At 41.1% G+C, this 24,181-nt stretch overlaps 3 protein-coding genes across 5 annotated transcripts in view; 1 reads left to right on the forward strand and 2 right to left on the reverse strand.

Moving 5' to 3' along the window:
• The first annotated feature begins 1,773 nt into the window (after positions 1–1,773).
• On the forward strand, positions 1,774–4,638 carry LOC139337439 (lysozyme g-like). 2 transcript variants are annotated; one of them, XM_070972018.1, is made up of 6 exons: positions 1,774–1,975; positions 2,521–2,553; positions 2,756–2,833; positions 2,921–3,165; positions 3,874–4,030; positions 4,122–4,638. In XM_070972018.1, exons 1-6 carry the CDS (start codon positions 1,966–1,968, stop codon positions 4,271–4,273), a joined length of 675 nt encoding a protein of 224 aa, XP_070828119.1. In that variant the 5' UTR covers positions 1,774–1,965; the 3' UTR covers positions 4,274–4,638. The 2 variants fall into 2 exon arrangements, with proteins under 2 accessions (XP_070828119.1, XP_070828127.1); XM_070972026.1 differs by lacking the exon at positions 2,521–2,553 and having other exon boundaries at positions 4,122–4,637.
• Positions 4,639–5,797: 1,159 nt separating this feature from the next.
• On the reverse strand, positions 5,798–8,555 carry LOC139339667 (zinc finger protein Gfi-1b-like). The gene is made up of 5 exons (XM_070975214.1): positions 8,276–8,555; positions 7,894–8,138; positions 7,235–7,354; positions 6,934–7,099; positions 5,798–6,025 (listed from the first exon to the last, which is right to left on the reverse strand). Exons 1-5 carry the CDS (start codon positions 8,535–8,537, stop codon positions 5,847–5,849), a joined length of 972 nt encoding a protein of 323 aa, XP_070831315.1. The 5' UTR covers positions 8,538–8,555; the 3' UTR covers positions 5,798–5,846.
• A 5,434-nt stretch (positions 8,556–13,989) lies between these two features.
• evi5l (ecotropic viral integration site 5 like) overlaps positions 13,990–24,181 on the reverse strand; it is a 38,060-nt gene continuing 27,868 nt past the window's right edge. For both annotated transcript variants that reach the window (XM_070975212.1, XM_070975213.1), the window contains 6 exons: positions 23,130–23,270; positions 22,863–23,039; positions 22,257–22,403; positions 21,724–21,819; positions 21,344–21,439; positions 13,990–18,927 (listed from right to left, as the gene is read on the reverse strand). In XM_070975212.1, coding sequence (XP_070831313.1) covers positions 18,619–18,927; positions 21,344–21,439; positions 21,724–21,819; positions 22,257–22,403; positions 22,863–23,039; positions 23,130–23,270 — 966 coding nt within the window. In that variant the 3' untranslated portion in view covers positions 13,990–18,618. The remainder of the gene's footprint in view (positions 18,928–21,343; positions 21,440–21,723; positions 21,820–22,256; positions 22,404–22,862; positions 23,040–23,129; positions 23,271–24,181) is intronic.

Consider the following 24,181-nt stretch of genomic DNA (forward strand, 5'->3'; position numbering starts at 1 on the left):
TTTCATGATTTATAGTCATGTGCCAACTAGTCAGGCCTGAGGAAGGGACACCTCTGCATTGGAGAGCAGAGGCAAGATTAGGCAGTCATAGTGAAACTGAAACTAGCCAATAAACATGCCCAGCCTACGATGCAAACAGAGTGAGGAGAGGGTGAGGGCTCTCGTTTGAGAGTAAAAACTAATCATAGCTAGTGTGGTGGGTGACAGCAGTATTCACACTTTTCTGTCTGTCAGGACACATTTATAAAGAGTCAAGGGGTATTGATTGCCTAATAGATGTACTGGTGGATATTCATGATAATGGTCTGGAAAAACAAAGATAAATACAGGATGCCTCAAAGTAAAGCATACCCAACAAACATTATTATACAAATGACATGAATAACTTTGAACAACATAAACATAAACCAATGAGCAAAGAGACTGCATAATGAGTGCCTGGTTATGCTGGAAGTCAGTCAAGCAGCCTGCTCAAACTCCATTACAAATACAAAGGATTTTTTCTGTTTGCTATGCATGAGAAGAGCTAACACTGTCCTCTGGTGGCTAAGTTTTACAACTGCACAGACTGGACATAATTAGGACACTCTACATTGGCACCACACATTTCTGCAAGTAAACGTGCAAATCTGTATCCTCATGTTACATATTTGAAATGTGAGACTCGTTAAGCAAACATGCACAGAAGTCTCTGGATACCACAGAGCATTTCAAAACATCACACGGAAATAACTTTACTAGTCCAACTCAAAGGCTTCGGCTGAAATTCAATCCCAAATGCAAAAGAAAGGGTAATTACCTCACTTCTCACTCACCCACTTTATGACACCAGCAGAATGAATGGAGGGCATCTGTTTCCACTTGTTCGATATACACCTGCAGTGATAGGTGACCAGACCTGACATCTCAAATGTTACACAACATGGAAAAAGAGCAAAGCTTCAAGGTTCAAGTTTCACATTGTCATTTACACAGATGCCATCTGAGTTCTCTTTGTTCCACTTTCACTGTCAACCAGCACAGGAAGGAAACTCCGCTCAACCTTTCAGGGTGTGCCTGATGCCCTCAGTGCTGAACTTTTGACTGTGTAACACCAGAACATGAAAATGAAACAGTTCCCTTAGATTGAATTTGAAAAACACACAAGCTCAAACTAGTAAAATGTCTTTGATTCTGACTGTGAACAGTAAGATTACTTGGAATAAAGTTAACAGTAAAAGACTGAGCATTACCTCACAGATTTCAGTAGCTGGTCTTGAAGATTTCAATCCTTATTAACTTCTGATAAGGACTTAAAATGAAACAGATATAGATGTAAACAAAGGTGATGTATCTGCATGATTTGATTCTTGCAATTTCTGGGTTGTATCAGCTAAAATAAATGTAATGGGGATGAAAAAGTAATAGAGACTTGCCCCCCCCCCCCCCCAAATCTCAGCATTTTCAGATAAACTCTGCAGTGGACAAACACGAGCCTATTTGATCTGATCATGTTTCTTAAAATGAAGGGGAGTTTCCAGGCAGAGCAGCTCCTTTTGCTGCAAAGCTGCCAGCTGCAGTAAGCTGCAGTGATCCTGTTCCTGTTACACAGCCAGGGCTATTTTTTGGAAGTCAGCTGCTTTCCCCACTTGCTCCAATCACTCTCCATCCAGTCTCCACTTGCCCTCCATCTGATCCTAAACCCCTCTTTAGGCGAGAAATGGAAGAGCAGACAATATGAGGAAGTCGAAGTGAAACCAAAAGTAAATCCCAGGTATAAATTTAGTCCTCCTGCATGCCTCCATAGAGTGTACAGAGGGGCACTGTGCTGCAGGGCAGAACAGAGTAACAGGCGAGATAAAGTCAGTGATAGTGGAACTTGAAATAGCCATTAAACACACCCGCAGTGAACAGAGGGACAGTGTGCAACAGCTCTGTTGGTGGTAGCTCCAATATTCGGCTTCAAGTGAACCATCTCAGGAGAAAATGGGAAATGGTAAGAGCTTGTGCTGTTTAAAACCCATAAAGCACTTGTGGTGTATAAACCCATAACCCTGAAGAGGAAATACTGGAATGTTTGTGTTGAAGCTGTGCAGCAGTCTGGACTATGTTTGTGCTGCTCAGGAGTCTGGTTGGTGGCACGGTGTTACAAGTGGTAACACTGTCGCCTCACAGCTAGAAGGTCTCAAGTTCGATTCCTGCCTGGGGCGCTGTGGGCACCATTAGGAAAAAGGGGCCTTTTTGTGTGGAGTTTGCATGTTCTCCCCGTGTTCACCTGGAGTATCCTCCACAAAAAACTCGCTACTAGAAAAAGCATGCAAGAAGATCACCACCTGACTGAATGGAGACAAAGAGGAACTGGGTCCCAAGGCAGTGTTTGTTCACCAGAGAGCATGGCATTGTGCATGTTGTGTGTTGCTGTTGTGTTCACCAAAAAGCATGTGCATGTTGTGTGGTGATTAATAAAGTAAAGATCTTAATCTTAATCTCTTAATTACCATTTTTGTATGTTATGGAACTTTTGTGTTTCTGTTTTCAAAGATTCATCAACTTCAAGCCAGGCCGACGACTCAGGTAAACTCTGCAGTGGACAAACACGAGCCTATTTAATCTGACTGGAAGCATAATCATGAAGCTTGCAGCTACAATAACCATTTATATATATCCGCAGTCAAACTACAGTCTGAATGAAAGATCCATGCATAGACATCTTTGTGCTAATGTTGATGTGTAGGTGTGTTGATGAAAAATAGTCTAATAAATGGAACATTTGCAGGCTATGGAAACATCATGGACTTTCAAACTTCTGGTGCTTCATGGAAAACATCTCAGCAGGATGGGCTGGGGAATTCAGGTAAAATCTGCAGCGGAGAAACGTGAGCTGATTTGATCAAAAATGTAGAAAAAGTAAGCTTATTGCCTTCATCATCTGCATCCACAGTGCCTGAAAATCGATGGATTGACTCTGACGGTCGGAAGGCATCACGCACCATGGCAGAAACCGATGCAGGCAGAATGAGAAACTACAGGTTTAAAATCAAGAGAGTGGGAAGTGAATATGGAATCGACCCCGCTCTCATTGCTGCCATCATCTCCAGAGAGTCCAGGGCTGGAAATACACTCCATAATGGCAAAGGAGACTATGACCCAGTGAGAAGAGCGTATAATGCCTGGGGATTGATGCAGGTTGTAATAAATACCATAGTTTTTCACACATCCACTTGGTCGAGGCTCATGTTCAGAGGTGGAAATCACACACCACTTGGCTGATTCGAATCAAGCCACTCAATTCAGTTCAGTTATTGTTTATTGTTTTTTCTAAACTGAGCAATCGTGTCATCATTCAGATGCACTTCAGCACGTAGGGCAGTGAGAGTTTATACCACTGTGACGTTCATCCTGTTGTGGGCCCAAGTCAACCAAGCCCACCTGATGACTCTGCTGAGTTGCCTGCAGGGAGTTGCTAAGTAGTAGCCATTGGTGAGTGTAGTGGAAACAGTTGTACAATGATGGTGGCTGGACTAGTGAGTGGGCTGTGGCACTCAGATGAAGCTGCCTGTCAAGCCAGTTTGTTCAGCCACTGTAGTTTAATCTGAGCAGATACAAAGCAGATATAAGGCGAGGTCACGCTGCAGATTATCTGCTATTTTCTTAGGCAGCTCAAAGAGACATGAGGTCAGGGCTATAGAGCCTGATACCCACTACAGGCTTATGGGTCAAAACATCTTTTAACATGAATACTGGGCTTCCATAAGAATGCATTGATTGATTGATTGATTGATTGATTGATTGATTGATTGATTGATTGACCTGAAAAATTCAGCCATTTGGTGGAGTGAATACCCCTACTCACACTACAGTATGATAACAGCAGTGTTTGTTGAATTCCTGTAGGTTGATGTTAATCCAAATGGAGGTAATCACACTGCACTGGGTTCATGGGACAGTGAGCAACACCTCTCCCAAGCCACTGGAATTTTGGTGTATTTCATCAAAAAGATGCAAAACAAGAAAAACTTTTCTGGCTTGAGCAAGGAGAAGCAGCTGAAAGGTTTGATTTAGCCAGTAGTCTCACACATGCACCGACTCTCTGCAGGCTTTGCTTAGCCTCATTCTCACTTTTTGTGTATTTGTTTCTGCAGGAGGGATAGCAGCCTACAATGCGGGGGATGGAAAGGTCCATTCTTATGAACATGTGGATGAAAACACAACAGGCAAAGACTACTCCAATGATGTTGTTGCCAGAGCTCAGTGGTACAAAGAACATAGAGAACGCTGGGACTATCCGCAATGAAAATCTCTTATAAATTATGAAGGAAACACTCTGTTGATGATGATGATGATGATGATGATGATGATGATGATGATGATGATGATGATGATGATGATGATGTGTGCCCTGTGTCAGAACTTAAGCTAAATAAATATAATGCAAAGCAAATCCACCAACGATATTTCTGTTCTTTTGGAAAATACAGTCCTCTCTGTGTGACAGGATGTCTGCCACAGTCCAACATAAGTCTTCTTAAGACCTTCTTAATGCCACATAGGTCACAACTAAATATCTGTTTCACAATCATACCAGCCAAAACATTTGGCCTACAATTACTGATTAATGCAGTATTTCTTCAGTATTGTCCAGCAGTATATAACAATAATTCATGATTAAAGCGACCTGGAAAAATGACTGGATAAATAATAAATAAAATCAACTCTTGCTCATTTTGTGACAATGAGCTTCATAGCTACTGTGGCAAGCAGACATGACAGTATTTGCTGCAGGTCTGAACCAACTAAACAAGACAGAAGAGCCTCCTGCAGATACCCTGTGCTCATTTGCCGTAATGCAGAAAAGTGTTACTTCACTGCACTGCTGTTGGGGCAGCATGTGGATTTAGGAGGTTTGTGGATTTACATTACAAATCACTTTATATCGACGATGCACCACATGAATTCCACCAATCTGTTTTAATTGGAAGTGCCATTGTGACACACAGTAATGTGTGGTCACATTATGTAATTAATGAATGTATATTTTGTTTGGTTTTCATGTGTATATTTTATAGAAGAACCTTATTCAGTTAATTTAATGGACATCTAAGTTTGGAGCTGCATCTCAACTTTGCCACTAGGAGGCAGTGCCTCCCCAGGGAGACAGGCTTGGTGACGCTGGTATCCAGTTCTCGTCTTCAGTCTGGCAGAAGGAGAGAAGGAAACATATCACCTGTTTCCTGCTTAATTATTTCTCTGTCCTTTACAGGACAACATTATATTCTGTCTCCTGGCTCGTCATCCGGGGCCTGTTACACCATCATGCGCAGGTACTGTCAAACGTGTGTGTCAGAGCTACATTTCTACAGCAAATCTGTGTTCTGTGGAGGGACAATAAAAGTTCAGCTGTACATAAACTTTCGTTCTTTCGTTCTGGCCTCACATGATCACAGATCTGCAGAGAATATGGACAAATTGTGGGAAAATAAACAGCATTTCCCTTGAAAAATTCCCATGATTTATGAACTTAATTCATTGACTTCATCTTTAATAATGCCATTTATTATCTGTTGAGAAACAGGTGATGATTTCTTTCTCAGTTCTTGATATGCTGTTAAGTAAATCAAAAACCCACAAATAATGGTAAACATTCTTGTATATAAATATAAAACACAGTGTGAAACATGAGAGTAACTCAGAATAAGACTAGTATCTTTCTTCCCTCAGCGTCCTAAAAGACAGTTAAATGCAAATTATAAACCATAGCTTTGGATGTAAGATTTGACCTCATCATAACAGCAACACAACCACTAGCTTTGTATCCTGAATGTGTTTCTGCTGGTGGAGGAATGAAGATGTGGACTTGGCTGTGTCAGTCAGCGGTAGGCGCAGTGGTGCTCCTGGTGCTGCCGGAGGTCCACTTTGTGCTGGAAGCCGTAGAAGCAGTGCGGGCAGCGATAAGGCCGGTCGTCCCGATGTTTACGGCTGTGGGTTATGAGGTTGGAGCTCTGGCTGAATGCTTTCCCACATATCTGACACACATGAGGCTTCTCTCCTGACACACAAAGCACAGCACAAGTCATTTGAATACACAGGATGTTCAAGCTGTAAAGATTTAACAAACACTTCTCTGGCAGTTTGAACATTTGCCAAGCTGACCGCCTTACTTGAGGCAACAAGAAATATCACTTGAATTGTTACATAACCTTATGTCACTCTTTCACATGTCAGACATACATCATGGCATTGCTTGTTTTGTCCAACAGGCATTTTAAAATCTGAAGATGTTCAGTTTATGGTGACATAAGGACTTTTGAGACCAATGGATGTTGCACAGTTGCTTAAAAATAACGTCAGGTAGCAGTTTGACATTTAGGTAAATACTCACACCTGTCTTCGCTTTCTTATTCAGAGTTAGATGAGAAGATTGAGCGCGCTCTTGTGCTTGTATCCTAATTATGAAGTTACTGTCAGCAGCTGGTTAGCGTAGCTTTGTATAAAGACTGGAAACAGGTGTCAGCACCTCTGAAGCTGAATAGTTAATGAGTCACATCTAAGAAGTTGTGATTTCACAGTAATTTATGTACTGGACAACTAAAATGCATTGTGGATTAATGTGTGCACATGAGTGAATGCCAGATGATGATATGAACAATGTGTGAGTACTGGATAAAAGTGTTGGAATATTTGTTACAGTGACAAAATACAGTAAAAACATTTGTAAAAACTGTTTTGGGTTGCAGAAAATATCATGACTTTGAGTTTACGTGCAAGGCTGGGATATGTGTATGCACTGGATGTATTAGCAGTTAGTATAAGCAGTTAATCTATTTGTCATCAGTTACTTTAAGTGATGTATGGAAAATGAAACTGCGGTCAGTTTACTAATTTCATATGAATGATGCCAGCTGTTGATCTTCATACAGTATATAAAAAACAATCAAAGGGGATACAGAAACCCACCGGTGTGTATGAAAGTGTGTTTCTTCATGTCAGACTTCTGGTGGAACCTTTTGCCACAGTACTGGCAGGGGTAAGGTCGGATGTCTGAATGTATGAGCAGATGAGTGGAGAGGGTGGAGGAGCGCTTGAATACTTTTCCACACACTGTACAGCCAAACGTCCTCTCCTAAAACGACAGGTGCCGTGGTTATGGATTCAGAAGTGCTGTACCTCATATGTGGAAGAAATTGATTGTTTTAGTGTGCATTTCATCCAAAGGCATAACACGATAATTCCATCTGAAAAGAAATGTGATGCCGACCTTGGCCCCGCATAGTGATCGCCCAGGGTCTGCCCTGGTGATGTGTGCTGGTGCCCGAGGTGCTTTTCGTCCATGACTCTTGCATATGTGACTCTTCAGACTTGACAAACATGAAAATATCTGCAAAGAAGAACACAGTTAATCACTGGAAAAACTGAATCAGGGGAGCAAAAGGTTTCTTGACACTATTGACCTTATGCCTTATTTTTTCATTTGTTCATTTTTCGGCCAGTCTTTTACCATCCTCTTGCTATTGGGAATGGGAATAGTCGAGCATTCTGGGACGACACCTCCATTTTTTGAGGATCATTATCTTTCTCTGGCATCTGACAGTCATTCATCATTAAAGATTTCTACAGTACATGAAAGATAAATGCCTATATAAAGAGAAGAATAAAGTTACCTGCAACGTGAACTGGCTTACAACTAGCTTGCAGCTAACTTACAACTACAAGCTGCTACTACTCTGGGCCCAACTCAGCTGGCTTATAGTGTGCTGCAGCAGTACATTAACAGGATGTTAAAAATTCCAAGAGCACTGATGCTTGAGTTATCAGTAACTTACTGTTAATAACTTATCTTTTCAGTTGCCATTTCCTTTAGAGTTGCTGTTGGCCTATAATACAAATGTACTTTAATGTGATGGAAGGATGTCATACTTTGCCACAGAGTGGACACTCCTGTTTCAGAGCATTGATCTTTGAACAACCACTGCTTCTGGTATCCCTCAGGCTTTGAGGATGCTCAGTCATGTCTCCCAGTCCCACGGAGAGTATGTCTGGATATCCTGAGCTCACATGAGGTCTGGACCATACTGCTGGTGTGGGAAGGTGAGAATCGACTTTCTCTACGGGACTTAAAGTATTTAAGTTGACAGGACTGCAGGGCTCAGCAGATCTACAGTCTGAATGCAAAGACAGACAAGTTAGTGGACTGGCTGCTATTTACACAACCCTCTGAAACTTGAGATTGATTAATATATTATATTAGATCATCAGCATTATTTGAATAATAGCCACATAAAATGGCTCTGTCACCTACCGTATGATTTGGGACTGAATGGCTGAAGGTGCCCACCTCCATCAGACAGGTTTGCAGCCTGAAGATCCTGCTGCAATAATGCGATGGGCACCGCGTTAAAGTCTCGTGATTCTGCTGAGGAGTACTCCAGGGATGTATCCCAGGACCCTGTCTTTTTTCTCTGCTGGCTAAACGTTACCAGGGTGGATCCAGGGCCAGAACTTCTTACTGTGGACCGAAGGTGGTTCAGCCCACCTCGCTTCACCAAGAAAGAACGAGGCATCACTCAGGAGGGAGAAAGACCTGCTCTGCACCTGAAACCAAGGTCATCTGCAGAATGAAGAAAATAAATTTAATGTCAGTGTCAGTGATGACATTCAAATGTGCAGTTCGGTTTTTCCTTATCAGAATATTGGTAGTTATATATTTGTGTCAGTTATGAAAATTAAACCAGTGGAACTTTCTCTGCAGCAATAGCACCACCAGCCAATGCACTGTAATTAAAGGCAAACACTAAAATGATGGTTACACATGATATTTGTATTGGCCAAAAGATGGCAGCAGAACTGTATACTCAATAGTTGGTCTCCTCCATTGTCATATGGTGCAGATTTCTTGATACTTTTAAGCAGAGAAAGAGAAGGATCCTCAGAAAGGACAAAACATTTTGAGATAACAAATTGTTGATTACAATGTCATGAATAGTCACAGCTGGTTCCCTGTGTGTTTTCTGTTTACATGACATGCATAAATATATAATGAGGCTTAGATAATGAAATAATATCTGATTAATAGTATTATTATTATTACTACTAATATTAGCAGTAGTAGCGGTTGTAGTCATAGAAGTAGTAGTTGTAGTACTTGACCAGTTTACCAGTCCCTGAGGGTCACAGCATTTAAGTCAGAGGTCAGTTTTTGTCATATCCAACCACCTATTTTCTTCTTGATCAGTCTTTTAAATTCTGCCCGACACTCCGGATGGCCTGCTAGCTGCTAGGTGTTCTCGAAGAGCTTCTCCCATCCTTGGCACTTCTGTTAATCTACAGTCACACTGCAGGTGAAAACAGTCCAAATCTAACTGAAACTGACATGTGTACTTACATTTCTTACAAACCTGGTTTGTGACAGTGTGACACAAACAGTCATATCAGGATTGCAACTATATCACTTTCGCATTTCATGACTCAGTGCTAGCATTTGAGCAAAGGTGAAGGTGCAGTGGAGGATGAGGTGTTGCACCACATAGCAAAAGGCAAAAATGGGACAAATGCTGTGTGTTTAAAAGTATTTTAAGATAATAGTAAAACAAAAGAATGAGAAGCTTAAGACTTGTATGAAAGAAAGAAAGGAATCTAAATTATGAGCCATATATTTATCAGGAGGAATATCTCATGTTAAATGTGTAGAATGTCTTCTTCAGTAGTGGAAGAATTGTTCAGCTATATTACTTAAGTGAAAGTACCACTATAATACTTAGAATTAAAGTATCACAGGAGTGGCCCTTGTGTGTGTGTGTGTATGTGTGTGTGTGTGTGTATATATATATATATATATACTGTTGTAGCTGGTTGAATTATTTTCAAAACTTTATATACTTTCAGATAATTTAGTCCGGTGGTCCTAACCTCGGGGTCGGGCCCCTCCAAATGTTCATAAGATAAATCTGAAACCTGAAATGGAAATACTCGGGTGTCTTTAGAACTTTGATTTCCTTACTTATATATTGCAATTGTACTCTACTACAGCTCTTGAGTTGCCGTACTTTGCTACTTTCCACCATTAGTTACTTGTGTGTCCTAAAGTAAGTAAGTAAGTCCCCAGAATGTAACCTAAGCAACACAGAAACACAGGTAAGAAAATGACCATCATCTCTTTATTACAAACGAAACATACCACAGCTCAGTTGGTATGTTTCAATCAGTGAACAGACCACATCTGGGTTGATGGTGGATGGCACGCTCTAGAAAATTGTCCATTTATGATCAACTGAGAACCCTTCACCATTCAAAAATTGAGTAATTTTGTAAGTCCGAGGAATCTGTAGAAACCTTTTTTCTTTTCCTTGAATTTCATGTGTTGACGTCATTGTTAGGGTGCACATTCGCTCTTATTTTTTTACTATGAGGTATTTTGTATGCAAAGTGGTCTTATGTGCACCTTACTTGCTTGTTAGTTTATACACACACACACACACACACACACACACACACACACACACACACACACACACACACACACACACAAATACATATTTGTTGAAACATTTTTCAAAAAAATCAATAAATATATGTTTCAAACAGAGTCTACTGTAGCTGCATTAGATGTCAGTTTTATAACAATTGTGAGGAACGTGAAGTTTTGTGAGATGACATATATTCAGTTATTGATTTCAGCACGTTGGGTGTTTCTTGGTACACGTTAAAACTATTCAATATTGACTAGATTGAACAATACATTGTGCATTCCTGGTCACATTCAGTGTGAATGGACGGCCAGCTCAATCAGGGGTCAAGTTGGTTTAGACCTGCTTTCATTTTATAATGACACAAGTTTCTGTGGTTTACTTCCACAGTGATTTGGGCTTTATCTTTCCTGAGCATGCCGTGTGAACTGTGGGCCAACATACTTCCCAGTCTAGATATTTCATCTAATGGATGGCCAAAGAAAAACTTTTCTGTAGCTCCATCTGAACATGCGTGTAATGTATTTTCAATCATGTGTTCACTGTCCTTAAAAGCATGAGATGAAGTGATAAATAAAATGTGTAGTGTGTATGTGTCACTATATGTACAGAAAAGCAAACATCTTGCAATACAATTAACAGCACTCTATTTGAACTGCTTTAGTGTTTATGAACTCTGATATTCACTGTATGACAACATGATAACTGACCTTGGTACAGGCTGTTACAGGTTATTAATGCATTTCTTTCTGCATCCCCTCTTTACTGAAACAGGACATAATTACAAAACTAGGTGATTATCATCTGAATCTACATACTGTCAGTACATTTGTTGAATTAGGTCATTGCTTTTGATGTAGTTTAACACAGCTTGTTCTTGCCTACTCTTTTTCTAACAATCCCTAAACTTCTCATTTAGAATAAGAGAAAAATCTACATTGGTCACTGATCATCATGTTAAAGGGACACAAATAAACAGCAGTAAAACAAGCCAAAACTGTAGTAACTCTAAGCAGAAATATGCAGATAGTTATCAGAATTAAATATGGAAATACTCACAAGATTTTTACATTCCAGCTTCTTAACGTCATGCACGAACGTCACACTAATAATTTAACGGAGATGAAATCTTATATTGAGCTTGACAAGCCAGTGTGGAGTGAGTTTGCCACATGTGAGATCAGTCTGCTCTGAGGCGGATTGTGAGCCGTTGATGCTGTCAGCAGGTTGTTGTGATGAGAGTCAAGAGGGATGAGGAAGTGTTAGCTCTGACTCCTCCGAGCCAACAACCACACTGCTTCCTCACAGACAAACCCAAAGACTGCACACTCACAGCAGCATACATTCTGTTTAGTTCTACTTTAAAAAAAAAAAGAAGAAAAAACTAAAAAAAAAAAAAAAAAAAGTTTTGTGTAAATTATATCTAAGTAGTGCACAAACTAAAACACAGCATCATAGGGAAGGCAGATGAAACTAATATGAGAGGAAGAGAGGGGACGACTGTGCTGAAAATTCTTCAGAAAGTGTTGACACACTCTGTTGACACAGTTGTGTTACAAAATAGACGACCAAGGTCAAATTTAAAAGAAGCCGGCTGATGCAAAAGTAGATTCCCTCGTATGGTACTGAATGAATGCCGCACATTGATGAGAAGAAGACACAGCTGGAGAAAACGTTTATATGACTGTGTAATAAATGTGAGAAACTATGTATGTATGGTAGTGACGAGGACCTTTTCTGCATCTTTTTTTTTTTTTTTTTTTAATGCATTTACTTGTTATTTGTTGTTCACTTATAGGCGGTAAATAATCTATATTCTCCTTATTGTGGGCCAAAAATGAAATGATTCTAGAAACAAGTAGTTCCTTTGAAGCAACGCCTGATAAAGCTTATTCCTTTCTGCCATAGATCTCCACTGTTGTCCTTAAAAACACACACTGTTGCACTGAGTGACGCTCTCCTTCGATATGAGCATGAGCGCTGCAGCTTATTTATCCTAGTACAGAAAATACTCCACAGTTTATTAATATGCATTAACCCCCTGATGAAAATAGCTCCTTGTTAGAGTAATGTGTGTTAAAAACTTAAGTTTGCAGCTGTTAGGAAAGGACTGAGCCTTTTCAAAAATTAGACATTCATGACCTTGATTTTAAAAATCACAGTCATCAGGAAAAGGGCTGAGACGTGGAATAACAGTTTGTTTGTTTGGTCTTTTCATGGGATTTGTTGATGATTTCACCCTGTCCCACACAAAAAAACCCTACAGCACATGATTTCTAAAGTGTTAATGCTTGAAAGAGCACATTTACCTTTATTTTTGTCAAACTCACCATCTTAGATTTTTTGACACTGATAAAACCATGCGCTCCTGAATTAGGTTGCACCAGCTATTTGTAAACGCATCACTAAGTTTGTGTGTAAAGATCTTCCTGAGTTCTCAGGAACACAGAGCTATTTTCACATTCACTGTTTACCAGCAATGAAGTATGAACAGGAAGTCACCGCACCATCATTAAGTTGACATGTAACTGCCAAAAATAAGGGCCAGTCTTCAGTACATATTAAATTTGAGCACTAATGCTTCGTAAATTTGGGATTAACTTTGTATACACAGAGAAATATGTTTCACAGTTAGCATTCGTGCAGTTTAGTGAGTGGAAACTTTATTTAGCTAGTCACTTAGTCTGATCTGATTAGCATCCATCCATCCATTTTCTATACCGCCTATCCCTTTTGGGGTTGCGGGGGGCTGGAGCCTATCCCAGCTGTCAGCAGGCGAGAGGCAGGGTACACCCTGGACTGGTCGCCAGTCAATCGCAGGGCAACACACGAGAGCAATTTTAGAGTCACCAATTAACCTAATGTGAGATTAGGAAACTGTGAGAAGAAACCAGAGTGCCCGGAGAGAACCCATGCGTACACAGGAAGAACATGCAAACTTCACACAGAAGGGCCCCGCCTGAACCTGGAATTGAACCGGTGACCTTCTTGCTGTGAGGCACGCACACTACCTGCTGCCCCACCGTGCCGCCCTCTGATTAACATAATGTTTTGTAATTTGAAGCGTATTGTGTTATTTATTTATTTATTTATTTATTTATTTATTATTACTGTTTAACATCATCATTAAACAGCATTTTGACCAAGCAAGGTGTGTTGACACTATTTTATATTACCTCTTTTACTATTCAACCTAATGTCATATTAGGCAAGCAACCAGGCAAGCAAACGTTAGCCTATTCAGTTAGCATATTTGGCTGCACAGTTAGCCAACACCTGACAGTCACTGGGTCTAAATATGTGGTGACAGCTGATCTCAGAGTGAGAACTGGTTTGTTTGGCTAATGTAGTGATGCTTAAATCTTGATGAAGCAAAAGACATCCCGTCAAAGCAAAGTTGGAACTCACGAAGAGGTGGTGCAATCAGCTAACTGTTCGACATGAACCCAAAGGAGAAAGGGGCAAAATCCACAAACTACAACAACTTCACTTGAAAACCTTTGCGTAATTATAATCACGCAGTAGTAAACAATAACAACACATTCGAGCCTTTGCAAAGGTGCAATGTCAAAGTTTATTTTGTATCATTCATAGGATACAGAACACTGAATGTATTTTTCCCCATCATACTAGAATTTATATAATCTTTACTGTCATTTAACATATTTGATAACAACATCAGTTGAATTGCAAGACAGAAAGAGAGAGGGTGGACAGGGATCCTGGGTATGCTGTGGATATCAAACAGCCGTCACATACAGCACATAAATCTGAGAGATCCTCCACCAGACTGACCAGGATGAACACTGTCTTTTCTTACTGTCTGTGAGGAAAAACTCACGTGTGCCACACTGTTTGGCACACTGGTCTTATTTCCCATTTTAAATTGGAGAAAACCTGTGTGGATGTTCCAGTTTCAAGAGGACAAATCTGGAACAACACAGTGTGATCGCATGTCAATCCACACAAAGTTCACTTCACATCACATGGCTGTTAAATGAAGGGCTGTCGTGGCTGACGGGTTGATGAGATCTTCGTAAAACATACATGACGTCATTTAGCATAGAGTGTAAATCTACTTACTTGTATGGCACATTATGATGTTTAATTTTGATCATCTCATGTGATGCTGTTAGCAGGAGAAACCAAAGTACTTATGGTAATTATAAAAATAATATGAAGGATCAGAGCTCATACCATATTCAAAAGTAATTTGCAAACATATCAAAATGTTTCATCACAGTAGATAGAGTTGTATTTAGACAGTGGTGAGGACAGAGCACCATCACTGAACAGCAGTGTACACATGTGCTCTTCTGTGCTGAAAGCCACAGAGCACTGGTCTGGGTCCAGATTAGGGTTTATTTTGGGGAAGTCCTGCATGAAAACTGGGAATTAGTTTCTGTATTTTACTTTGTTTGACTGAAAACTGAAATATTTGAGTTATAATCCTTAAGATTTCAGTTGTGGTGGGTCTGGCAGCATCTGTGGGTAGTGGTGGTAATGGCGAATGCGTTTTGATAACACAGCTCCCAGAGATCAGCGTGAATCTTGACAAACTGAAAATGATCCTGACCGTAAACTGGTCACTAACAATATGAAGATAAGCTAGTAGATGTTTCCTTGTCTTTTGCAGCTACCACGCCTACCAACATTCAAACGTTCCACTGAAGTTAACCCCTCACAAACCCACAACACTATTTTGCAGGGGCATCATCCCTGCATCCTGAGCTTTGCGCTGCCATGAATGACTGTGATTGGTTTAAAGAAATACAAAGAGTGTTTTTTTCCCCTATAGCGAAGTGATAATGGGGATAACCAGACCTTTCTCCACCGATCAACAGGTCTGGCTATGTGAGACCAGGTAGCTGCGAATGTCAGATTGGCAGTTTCGGAACATTAAAGAAATTGTCGGAAACAAACACCCCTTTAATCTGACATCAGGAAGAATAAGAAAGGGTCGTGTTGCCTTGGGCATGACGTAACAAGCAGGCATGCATCGACCTCCACATTAGGCCACATGCAGCTTTTCCTGTTAGGCTTTTGAATCCCACAAAGGAAAGACGGACACCACCAGCAACAATGAAAAGTACATCTTTGAGAGGCAATTATAAAATGTAAATGCCTTGAAAAGCCATTTCCAGACATAAATGTTATCAAAGAGGAGGTCTGATAAAAAAAAAAATCTTAAGGATTATAACCAGCCAGTCATCACCTAAATTTAATGAATTTAATGAATGTAAGGGCCTAAATCTCATGCTTAACAGAGCCGATACCAATCTACATTCTCTCCATACAAAGAACTAGAAGGAGCACAACTGAATCCATTTGGTCACTCATTTGGTCTGAAGATATCCAAATGCTGATTTCAGTGTTGAGATTTCAGTTGTTGCACCCACCAATGACCACTAAAAAGCTGTTATTTGCAATAGTGTGGTGGGCAAACCAACATCCTCTTTAGCTCTTTGATGGGCATTACTGGAAGATCCAATTTCCTTATTGCTTAGAAGATGGCAACCATTATCTTCCTTAATTTGTACTACACACAAATGTTACTTAGTACTGTGAAGCAGAAAGTGGGCCTTTAGAGAATTTAGAGAAAATCTTCCAACATCAATCTGAAGAATAATAAAGGACAATACAAAGACCAGAGGGACAATCTTGGAGAAGGACTTAGATAAGGTTGAGGTCCCTCTGAAGAGCTGAATATAATAAGAAATTATCCCGCCATGAATCCATTAATCCACACCATCTCTCACTGGTAATGTCAAGAGCAGCAGAGTTCCTCCTCCTTTGTAGTGCAAAAAGCAGACGGCTGCTCTCCACCCTGTCTGACAAACTATACACTCTGACTTCTCACCATCTCCAGTGAGACGTGACTGACAGTGATACAGCTTTAAATCTCATCAATATACTTTTCTTAGTGTAGTTTGTATTTCTCTATACATTTTACACCTTTTTTTTTCTACACAGAATATATCAGTGTTTGATATGTAAAATATTTTCCACCCACACTTTCTCCACTCATGATGGCATCCTTACAATATGAACTACTACTCACTTTCATTGGCCCACACGCTGCAGGTTTAGCTATCAGAAAGTGATATGAGTGGACGAAGTGTAACTCCAGATCAGCACTGTTACCTGGATTTATTGTTGCTTGTATGGGACACTGATAGTTAAAGGAATTGTTTGGCATTTTGGGAAATACACGTATTCACTTAAATACACTGATACAGTCTCATGTTGGTCTGTTAAATACAAAATTATAGTCAGGGGATGGTTAGCTTATTTTAGCATAAAGACTGGAAACGAGGGAAACACTTTGCCCAGCTCTGGTCAAGGCTAACAAAATCCACTTAATTAAAATGTTACATCTTGTTTAATTAAAGCAACTAAAAAACAAATTCTTCATTTTGCAAGATAAAATTTAAAATAATAAGCAATACAACACATCCTTGCTTAATTCAACACTGTCAGGGGTTTGACTAGCTGCTTCAGCCTCACTCGGTTTGGTATGACCGGTAGTTTATAATGCTAGCTAATGTTAGCTAACCTTGACTAAACACTCTGTTGTATTTGGAAATGATATTACTGAGTCTGTTCATTGACTTAATGACTCCTTTCTACTTGTGCTAATGTCTCTTTATGTTTAGGTATTTACCTTTAGACCACTTGTGGCCAAAGTTCAGCTAAAAGTTACTTTGTCCTGTGCAAAACTGTTGGGGTTTAATGACTTTTTCTTCACTGTGTGTAGGTGCTTGCTGTGCCCTGGCTAAGCTATCTGTCTCCTGGCTCCTCCAACTATCAGCAAGAGAGTGAATAAATCTATTCCGAAAATGGCAAACTGTTCCTTTAACTCATGCAAACACAATGATAATGGTTTCTCAGTTTTCAGGTTCGATCAGTCTGCACAGTACTTGTCAACCTAATGTACGGCAGAGTTAACAGGAGGTCACATGTTCACCTCGCCAAGCTAAAAAAACAAACAAACAAAAAAACAAAAGAAAAAAAAGAACAACAACAACAACAAAAAGAACAAGTTAATCCAAAATCATAGCAGCACATTTTCTGTCTCTGTAACACTGAAGTGTCACAGTAACCCTGTAACGGACGACCAGTTGGCACAAAGGACGGTGTAGAAAGTTTGGCCTCTGTCAGTATCTCTACACTCCTATAGTTTAATATAGATATATAAAAAAATAAAAAAATATCAAAATAAATTACAACATATAAATAATTTCTAAAAAACAAAAGATTTGGCAACATTGAGTTTCTTCCTTCCTTATTTTGGGTTATGGTGAAGATGTGTTGACATGAGCTGTTGTATTAACTCGGTAGCCTTCTTAACATCTGCAAGCCACAGACACAGAAAACACACACACTTGGTTTGTTAAAATGCTCATGATTCTCTTATGAATGCCATCTTGTGATATCCCTACAGTTTGATGTGTACGCTGCACCTCTCACACTCATCACCCTTTACATTTTTTTTAACACTTGGTTTACTGAGAGGTAAGTGGATGGCTGAGAGAAGTTCTTTTTTGTGTGTGTCTTCCTAATGAGAAGCATAAAAAGGGAAAAGAGTGGATAAAGATGCATTGAACTCTGAATCGATCAGGATGGAGCGTTATATAAGGGTAGACAGATCTTACAGTGTGTCAAGTGTCTGTTAGATGATAGGGAGAGGGAAGAGTCATTTTCTGTCTGACTACCCATGATCCTCTCCTCGTCACAGTCACAGATTCAGGTCCAGTGGTCGATCTCGAGCAGTGAGCAGCGACGCCACTCTTGCTGGTCCAGTTTTAGTTCATTTTGTTTGTCTGTGTGTCACACGTTTGTGTTTGGATGGATATGTTGGACAGTTTCTGGCGCGGTTACACGTGGGAACAAGGAGAGAGGCTTTACATGACCTCTTTGTCAGGGAACACGGGATCGCGTGGGGAACGAGGGGTAGGACACAGTAACAGGAGTGGAGACGACGGGGAGTGATGATCAGAGGAGGTCCAATCAATGCCACTATGTCCGCATCAAGTTGAAGTCAAACACTGGAAAAGCCAAGGAGAAGGACTGGATTGGATAATACAGTCCCACTTTACAGTAGCAGCCCATCCTGCAGCGCTCCAGCGTCTTTATAGGTCAAAGAAATCCAACGAAATCTTCACACCTCCTCCGGGTCTCAGTTGTCCAGCGCCTCAGCGCACACCATGCTGCCGTATAGCTGCTGTGGATCCGGATGTGTCCGCACCCGCTCCTCTGCCTCACTGTCCGTGCTACCCTCGCTGTCAAGGCGGGCAGACGGGTGACACTGGCCGGACAGGGTGGGGTAAAGGGCGTTGGCAGGCAGCGGGCTAGGGAGGAGGTCCTCGTCCGAACTCAGGTAGTCCCCCTCAGCAGAGGCGGGGCTGGCCAGGCAGAGATCCTGGTAGTTGGTACTCCCTCCACCGCTGACCCTGGGGGCTGCCTTCTGTCCTCGCAACTGCCTGATCTGAATACAGAGAAAAAGGTTTTACTTTAGTCAGCTCTATAAGCAGGTTTGTCCGTATTTCAGTGGTATTTACAGCATTTTGTTCAATCGAAAGCAGGAGGTCCAAGATTTGAAGTCAAGATAAAATACACCTTTTTAACCCAAGAGACATACGTCACCAGACAGAAGCTAGATACTTTCAAAATGCTGTTTCATCTGGACCATAAAAGCTGACATTATTGTGTATTTTTCTTGCCAATAAATCCCAAGAAAAGACCAAACAACAGTACGTCAGCCAGTCCCTCAGTGCTTTCTCCTTTCCTACCCTGAATGAGGCACTGATCCCCGAGGCCATTTATTCCCACTGAAGATGTAAATCTTTCACAAATGTTGGTTTCATTTTCTTTAAAAGAGTGAAACTTTTTCCAGAAACAACTGGGCACTGTAGCTTTTACCAATTGTTAATCAAACAGGAGTAAATTGTATATTTGTTAGGGACTATTTTAAATGGTGGATAAAACATAATAAATAATAACTTAAAATCTGTTCGTTGAGCCTTTGCAACAGCATTAAATGTCAAGTGTTGGGAATTTTTTTTAACGGTTTGTTGGGTTTGAAAAAAAAACTTGTGAAACCCACTGATCTGAATCCTGCTTACCATTTTGAGGTTGTGCAAATAGGGCAGTGGGGTCTTTACAGCTAAATCTGAGCACCACAGGTCTCCCACTTGGCAGGAGAGTCACGCAAAACAGCTCGATAAAACAAGGCAAACTGAAAAAAACTTGTGCTTGGGTGTTTCTGTTCCATCACTGCTGTCCAGCTCTCAGCAGCTGCTCTAGCCTGAGAGAAGAGCTTCCACCACAGCTCGTCTGCATATGCACGCTTCTGCCGTGTTAACCTTGCATGTACCACAGTGACTCATGACAAATCTCAGAGGTTTTTGTTTCCCCCTCTCATACACTCAGGCAAGCTGCAGAGGGCAGGGGGAGGGGGAAAACAGCGGTTAACCAGTGGAAATGTTTTGACTGTGTCAGACTGCTCTTCAAGCTACAGCAATTTGTCACTTTTTGGGGGTCTATCATTTTGTTTTTGCAGTATAAACAGTTCAATAACAAAATTAGGAGGAGACTGTGGAAATGCTGAACTACTGCAAAAATGTGTTGTCTGTCTGATAAATTCTTGTCAATGTGTGTATAATCATGGCAGCTGCATTGTGTAGAATCTAAGCATCAGCACTGTTAGCGCGATCGCTTAGAGGACGACACTGAGATTTTTCTAAATTGTTCACTGCTTCCTCGTGTGTACTCACGCAAGTTTCGGTCTCATTTGTCAAACTGCTGCTATGATGAAAAAAGGTGGGGAGATGAAAAGAAAGGAGCGGTAAAGGGCAGGGCAGTCTCATCACACCCCCTCACTTTAAACACTTCCCTCCTAGTCACGCACTGCCACTCTCTGAATGAACAAACCCAGAGAGCATGTCGGGTGAGAACTTTGTGTCACCAAAACAGGGTTGGAAACATCTTCATAAAGATTTCTCAACCCACCAGTCTTCTCCAAGTGAAATTAAAATATGGAAATCAGCAAAACTGGAGTTAAAATAAATAAAACAGCTGTGGGCTCAACTGAGAGACAGATAAAAAAACAACTTTCAGACTGTCATGCACATTTTCTATTCAAGCTCACTCATCTTTCAGAATTAAAGTTCACTCTGAACCAAATGACGAGAATACAGCTGTTGGGGAAGAGCAGTGGTCTCTTATTACAAGAAAGCCATTGACACGAATGTGTCTGTGTGGAAGTGGTGTCTGATGTGAGGCTGCACGTAGATGAAAGACTCTTCTCTGGCGGTTAACATGGCTGCAGGATATCTCACTTCACGTATCTACAGTATACATGCACTGTGTCTGTGTGTCTATTACATCTGCACGCCATTTTGAAGCAGAAGTCATCAGTCAATAAAACCACATAGTGAACAGTATTATTGACAGTGCCAGCTGTATTACTGTAACCCTGATAATTCATAGGCTCTCAGTTTATAAAATATAAATAACTGCTGAAACATCTGCAGGCAACATGTTAAATCATCCGTCCACGTTGACAGGTTTCAAATAGATGATAGGATTCAAATAGGTCTGGCATTGTGCCTATTAATGATCGTTTCTGCCACGTGGAGAAACAGTCGACTAACTAGAAGTTTGGGTGGGAGGGATTTCGCGGGAGGATGTCATACTCCAACATAGCTGGCTAGCGACTTAGTGACACAAAATTCAGTGACAGAAAAAAGCAGTGTGTGGAAGAGACTGATGATCTTACATCTACGTATTTCCTAGATTTCCTAGAGTTTAAAAAAATCACATTGGTGGGACAGGGGGCTCATGCTACCGACTGGTTAGCAGTCCAGTAGATGGCAGAGTTTTGGTGTGTGTGCGTGTCCAACCTCATTCTTGAGATCAGCAATCTGGTCCCGGAGCTGGTTGATATACTGTCTGGAGTCTGAGTGGTTCAGCTGGCCCTGGATCAGCCCTTCCTCCTTCTGAAAAAACACATTTTACACAAAGAAGGTTAAAGCCACACTCTTGTTATCGTTAGCATGTTTTTTAATCAATCGTCTGCATACACACATTAATACCAACACTGAAACATTGTACGCAAAGTTAGCCGATATAGAAACAGAGGCGCACGCACACACACGCACACACACACACACACACACACACACACACACACACACACACACACACACACACACACACACACACACACACACACACACACACACACACACACACACACACACACACACACACACACACACACCTGTATCTCGAGTTCGGCAATCCTCTGCCTGAGTTCAGCCATGGCAGCCATACTGTCTGCCTCCCTCAGTCGCACTGCCATCACCTCCTCTTTACTCTAGGGGACAGGAGAGAAAGAAGACATTCCTGCTTTATAGCTGAATGCTGTGGATGACAATGATATACAGGATTTCATAAACGTCTCAGTCCGTCCATGTACATCTCTGTCCTCCTCATAAATCCCAGATTTATAGTCAGACTCATTTCTCATCCGCTTTTGCTGAAACAGTTTTCTATTTCTGCTCTATTTCTCCCTCTTCCTCTTTCCATCCGTCTCTGTCATACCCTGTCTCCTTTCTATGCTCTTCATTCCTTCTTTGTCTTCATTTGTTGTTACTTTTCCACTCAGTTAAAAGTGTACATTTACTATATGTTCCTATCTTTATGTTTCATTAAGCTGGACCAGGAAAATGTTCTCCCATCAATCAGCCTTTTCTCCCTGTTACTTCCCTCCTTCCTACCTAACTTATTTTCTTTTTCACTCCATGCACCGACCTTGCAGTCAGACTCGGCCTGCTTCCTTTTCATCTCGTTGAGCTGGGCCTGGAGAGCTTTGTTCTGATTGGCCAGCATCTGCAGTCGGTCCTGCAGGGCGGAACGCTCCTGCTCATTGCGACCAATCAGCTTGCTGTGGATCTGGTTCTGGAGTGAAGGAAGACAAATGTGAGAGAGCCGAGTCAAACGTTGTCATTAGTAAATTGCTGTGTGACGAGCAAGTAATTGTTTAGTCTATAAAATGTACAAAAAATAGTAAAAAATGCCCATCACAACTTCCCAGGGCTTGAGGTGACATCTTGACATGGCTTATTTTGACAGTCCAAAACCAAAAATTATTTAATTTACAGTGATAAAGTGAAGCTGGAACCAGTGAATCCTCGGCATTATGCTTGTTAAAAGACTTTTCTTCTCCGTGTGTCATTATTGTTTGCTGCATAACACTACAGGGAAGATCCTCCTTTAACATTTTATCATGACCTTAAATGCTTGAAACACAACTGCACTGATGTTTGCACCATCATCACCACCATATCTGTCTCTCAGACTTCGATGTTTGCATACCCTCTAAGACTGAGAGTGTATGCATTGTACAGCATATCTGACCTGGCTCTCCAGCTGCAGGGCTTTGAGTTTAACCTCTCGGAGCTCAGCTTGGGCCTGGGCCTCCCTCAGTCTGACCGTCATCAGTTTGTCCTGCAGCTCGTTCATGGCGTTCTTCTTCGGCGATTCCTTCCAGTGGCCGCCCCCACCGCCTGTGCTGCTGCCACGGGACATATGATGCTGCAGAAACACAGGGTGGACAGGTGTAACTGCACAGATGGGGCACATGATCATGCACTCTTAGAGAAACTGCAGCAGTCTGTATGTTACCTGCCAGCGCTGGTTGAGCTCAGTGATGGAGTCCTGCATCTCTCTGAATGAGTTCAGTGTCTCCAGCTCCCTCAGCTTCATCTGCTTCACCTCCTCCTGCAGAGCCGCCACATTATTCTCATCAGGCAGGCAACTGCTCCTCTGGATGGACAAACACAGGGGTGTTATGCAAGACAAAACTTGGGGCATGGGGGTGAAAAAGACAAAAAAGACAAAAAAAAAAAAAGATTTTTGGCAATCTGATATATTCCAAGACTTTGGAATATACAGCATACAGTATATACAGCACTTATTTGTGCTACTATGGCTACTGAAAATGACACTTCAATATGAAATATGCAAATTAATTCAGAGATCAATAGTTGAATTTTCAAATGCAATGCATAGGAGGTACATATGAGACTGCTGACTTCACACAGCAGTGTCAGTGTCAGCCAATAAAAGCTCAGACTGAGCAGTGCTAACCTATTTTCCAAACTGCTCAGTTTCCTGGAAAGTTCCATCATCACCACCAGCCTAAGTACATATAACCTGTAAACACACCTACACACACTCATATAACTAATGATGGAGGGAAAGTATTGATAGCCAAGTGGAGGATTTTTGTGCTGACCTGAACCTCTGTCTGCAAGACCCTGGAGTTCATTTCCTGGTCCTCTCTACCTAAACAGCAATGACCGTCTTTCACAGGTCACCACTAGCTAGTGAGGCCAAAGGCTGAACAACCAGACTGAGGGATGGCTACTAATTATAGCTGATGCTAGTCAACTATCTTCCCTATATTTCTCAAATGCTAGGAGATGTGAATAACCGCATTTAGTATAACGCATTGGCATGCTAACATTTGCTAAATATCACTAAACACAAAGTACAGCTGAGGCTGCAGATATTTGGTCATAAGCCAGAGCACTTGACCCGTTAAAATTTTGACCAGCCATTATTATTCATCCTGAATAGGACATGAATACCTGTACCAAATTGGTATGACTGGAGCTGTTAGCAACTGAAGTGACTAAAAACCATGAGGAAATTGTAAAACCAAAATATAACAG

This window comes from Chaetodon trifascialis, chromosome 2 (genome assembly GCF_039877785.1).
Source record: "Chaetodon trifascialis isolate fChaTrf1 chromosome 2, fChaTrf1.hap1, whole genome shotgun sequence".
Taxonomy (NCBI): Eukaryota; Metazoa; Chordata; class Actinopteri; order Chaetodontiformes; family Chaetodontidae; genus Chaetodon; species Chaetodon trifascialis.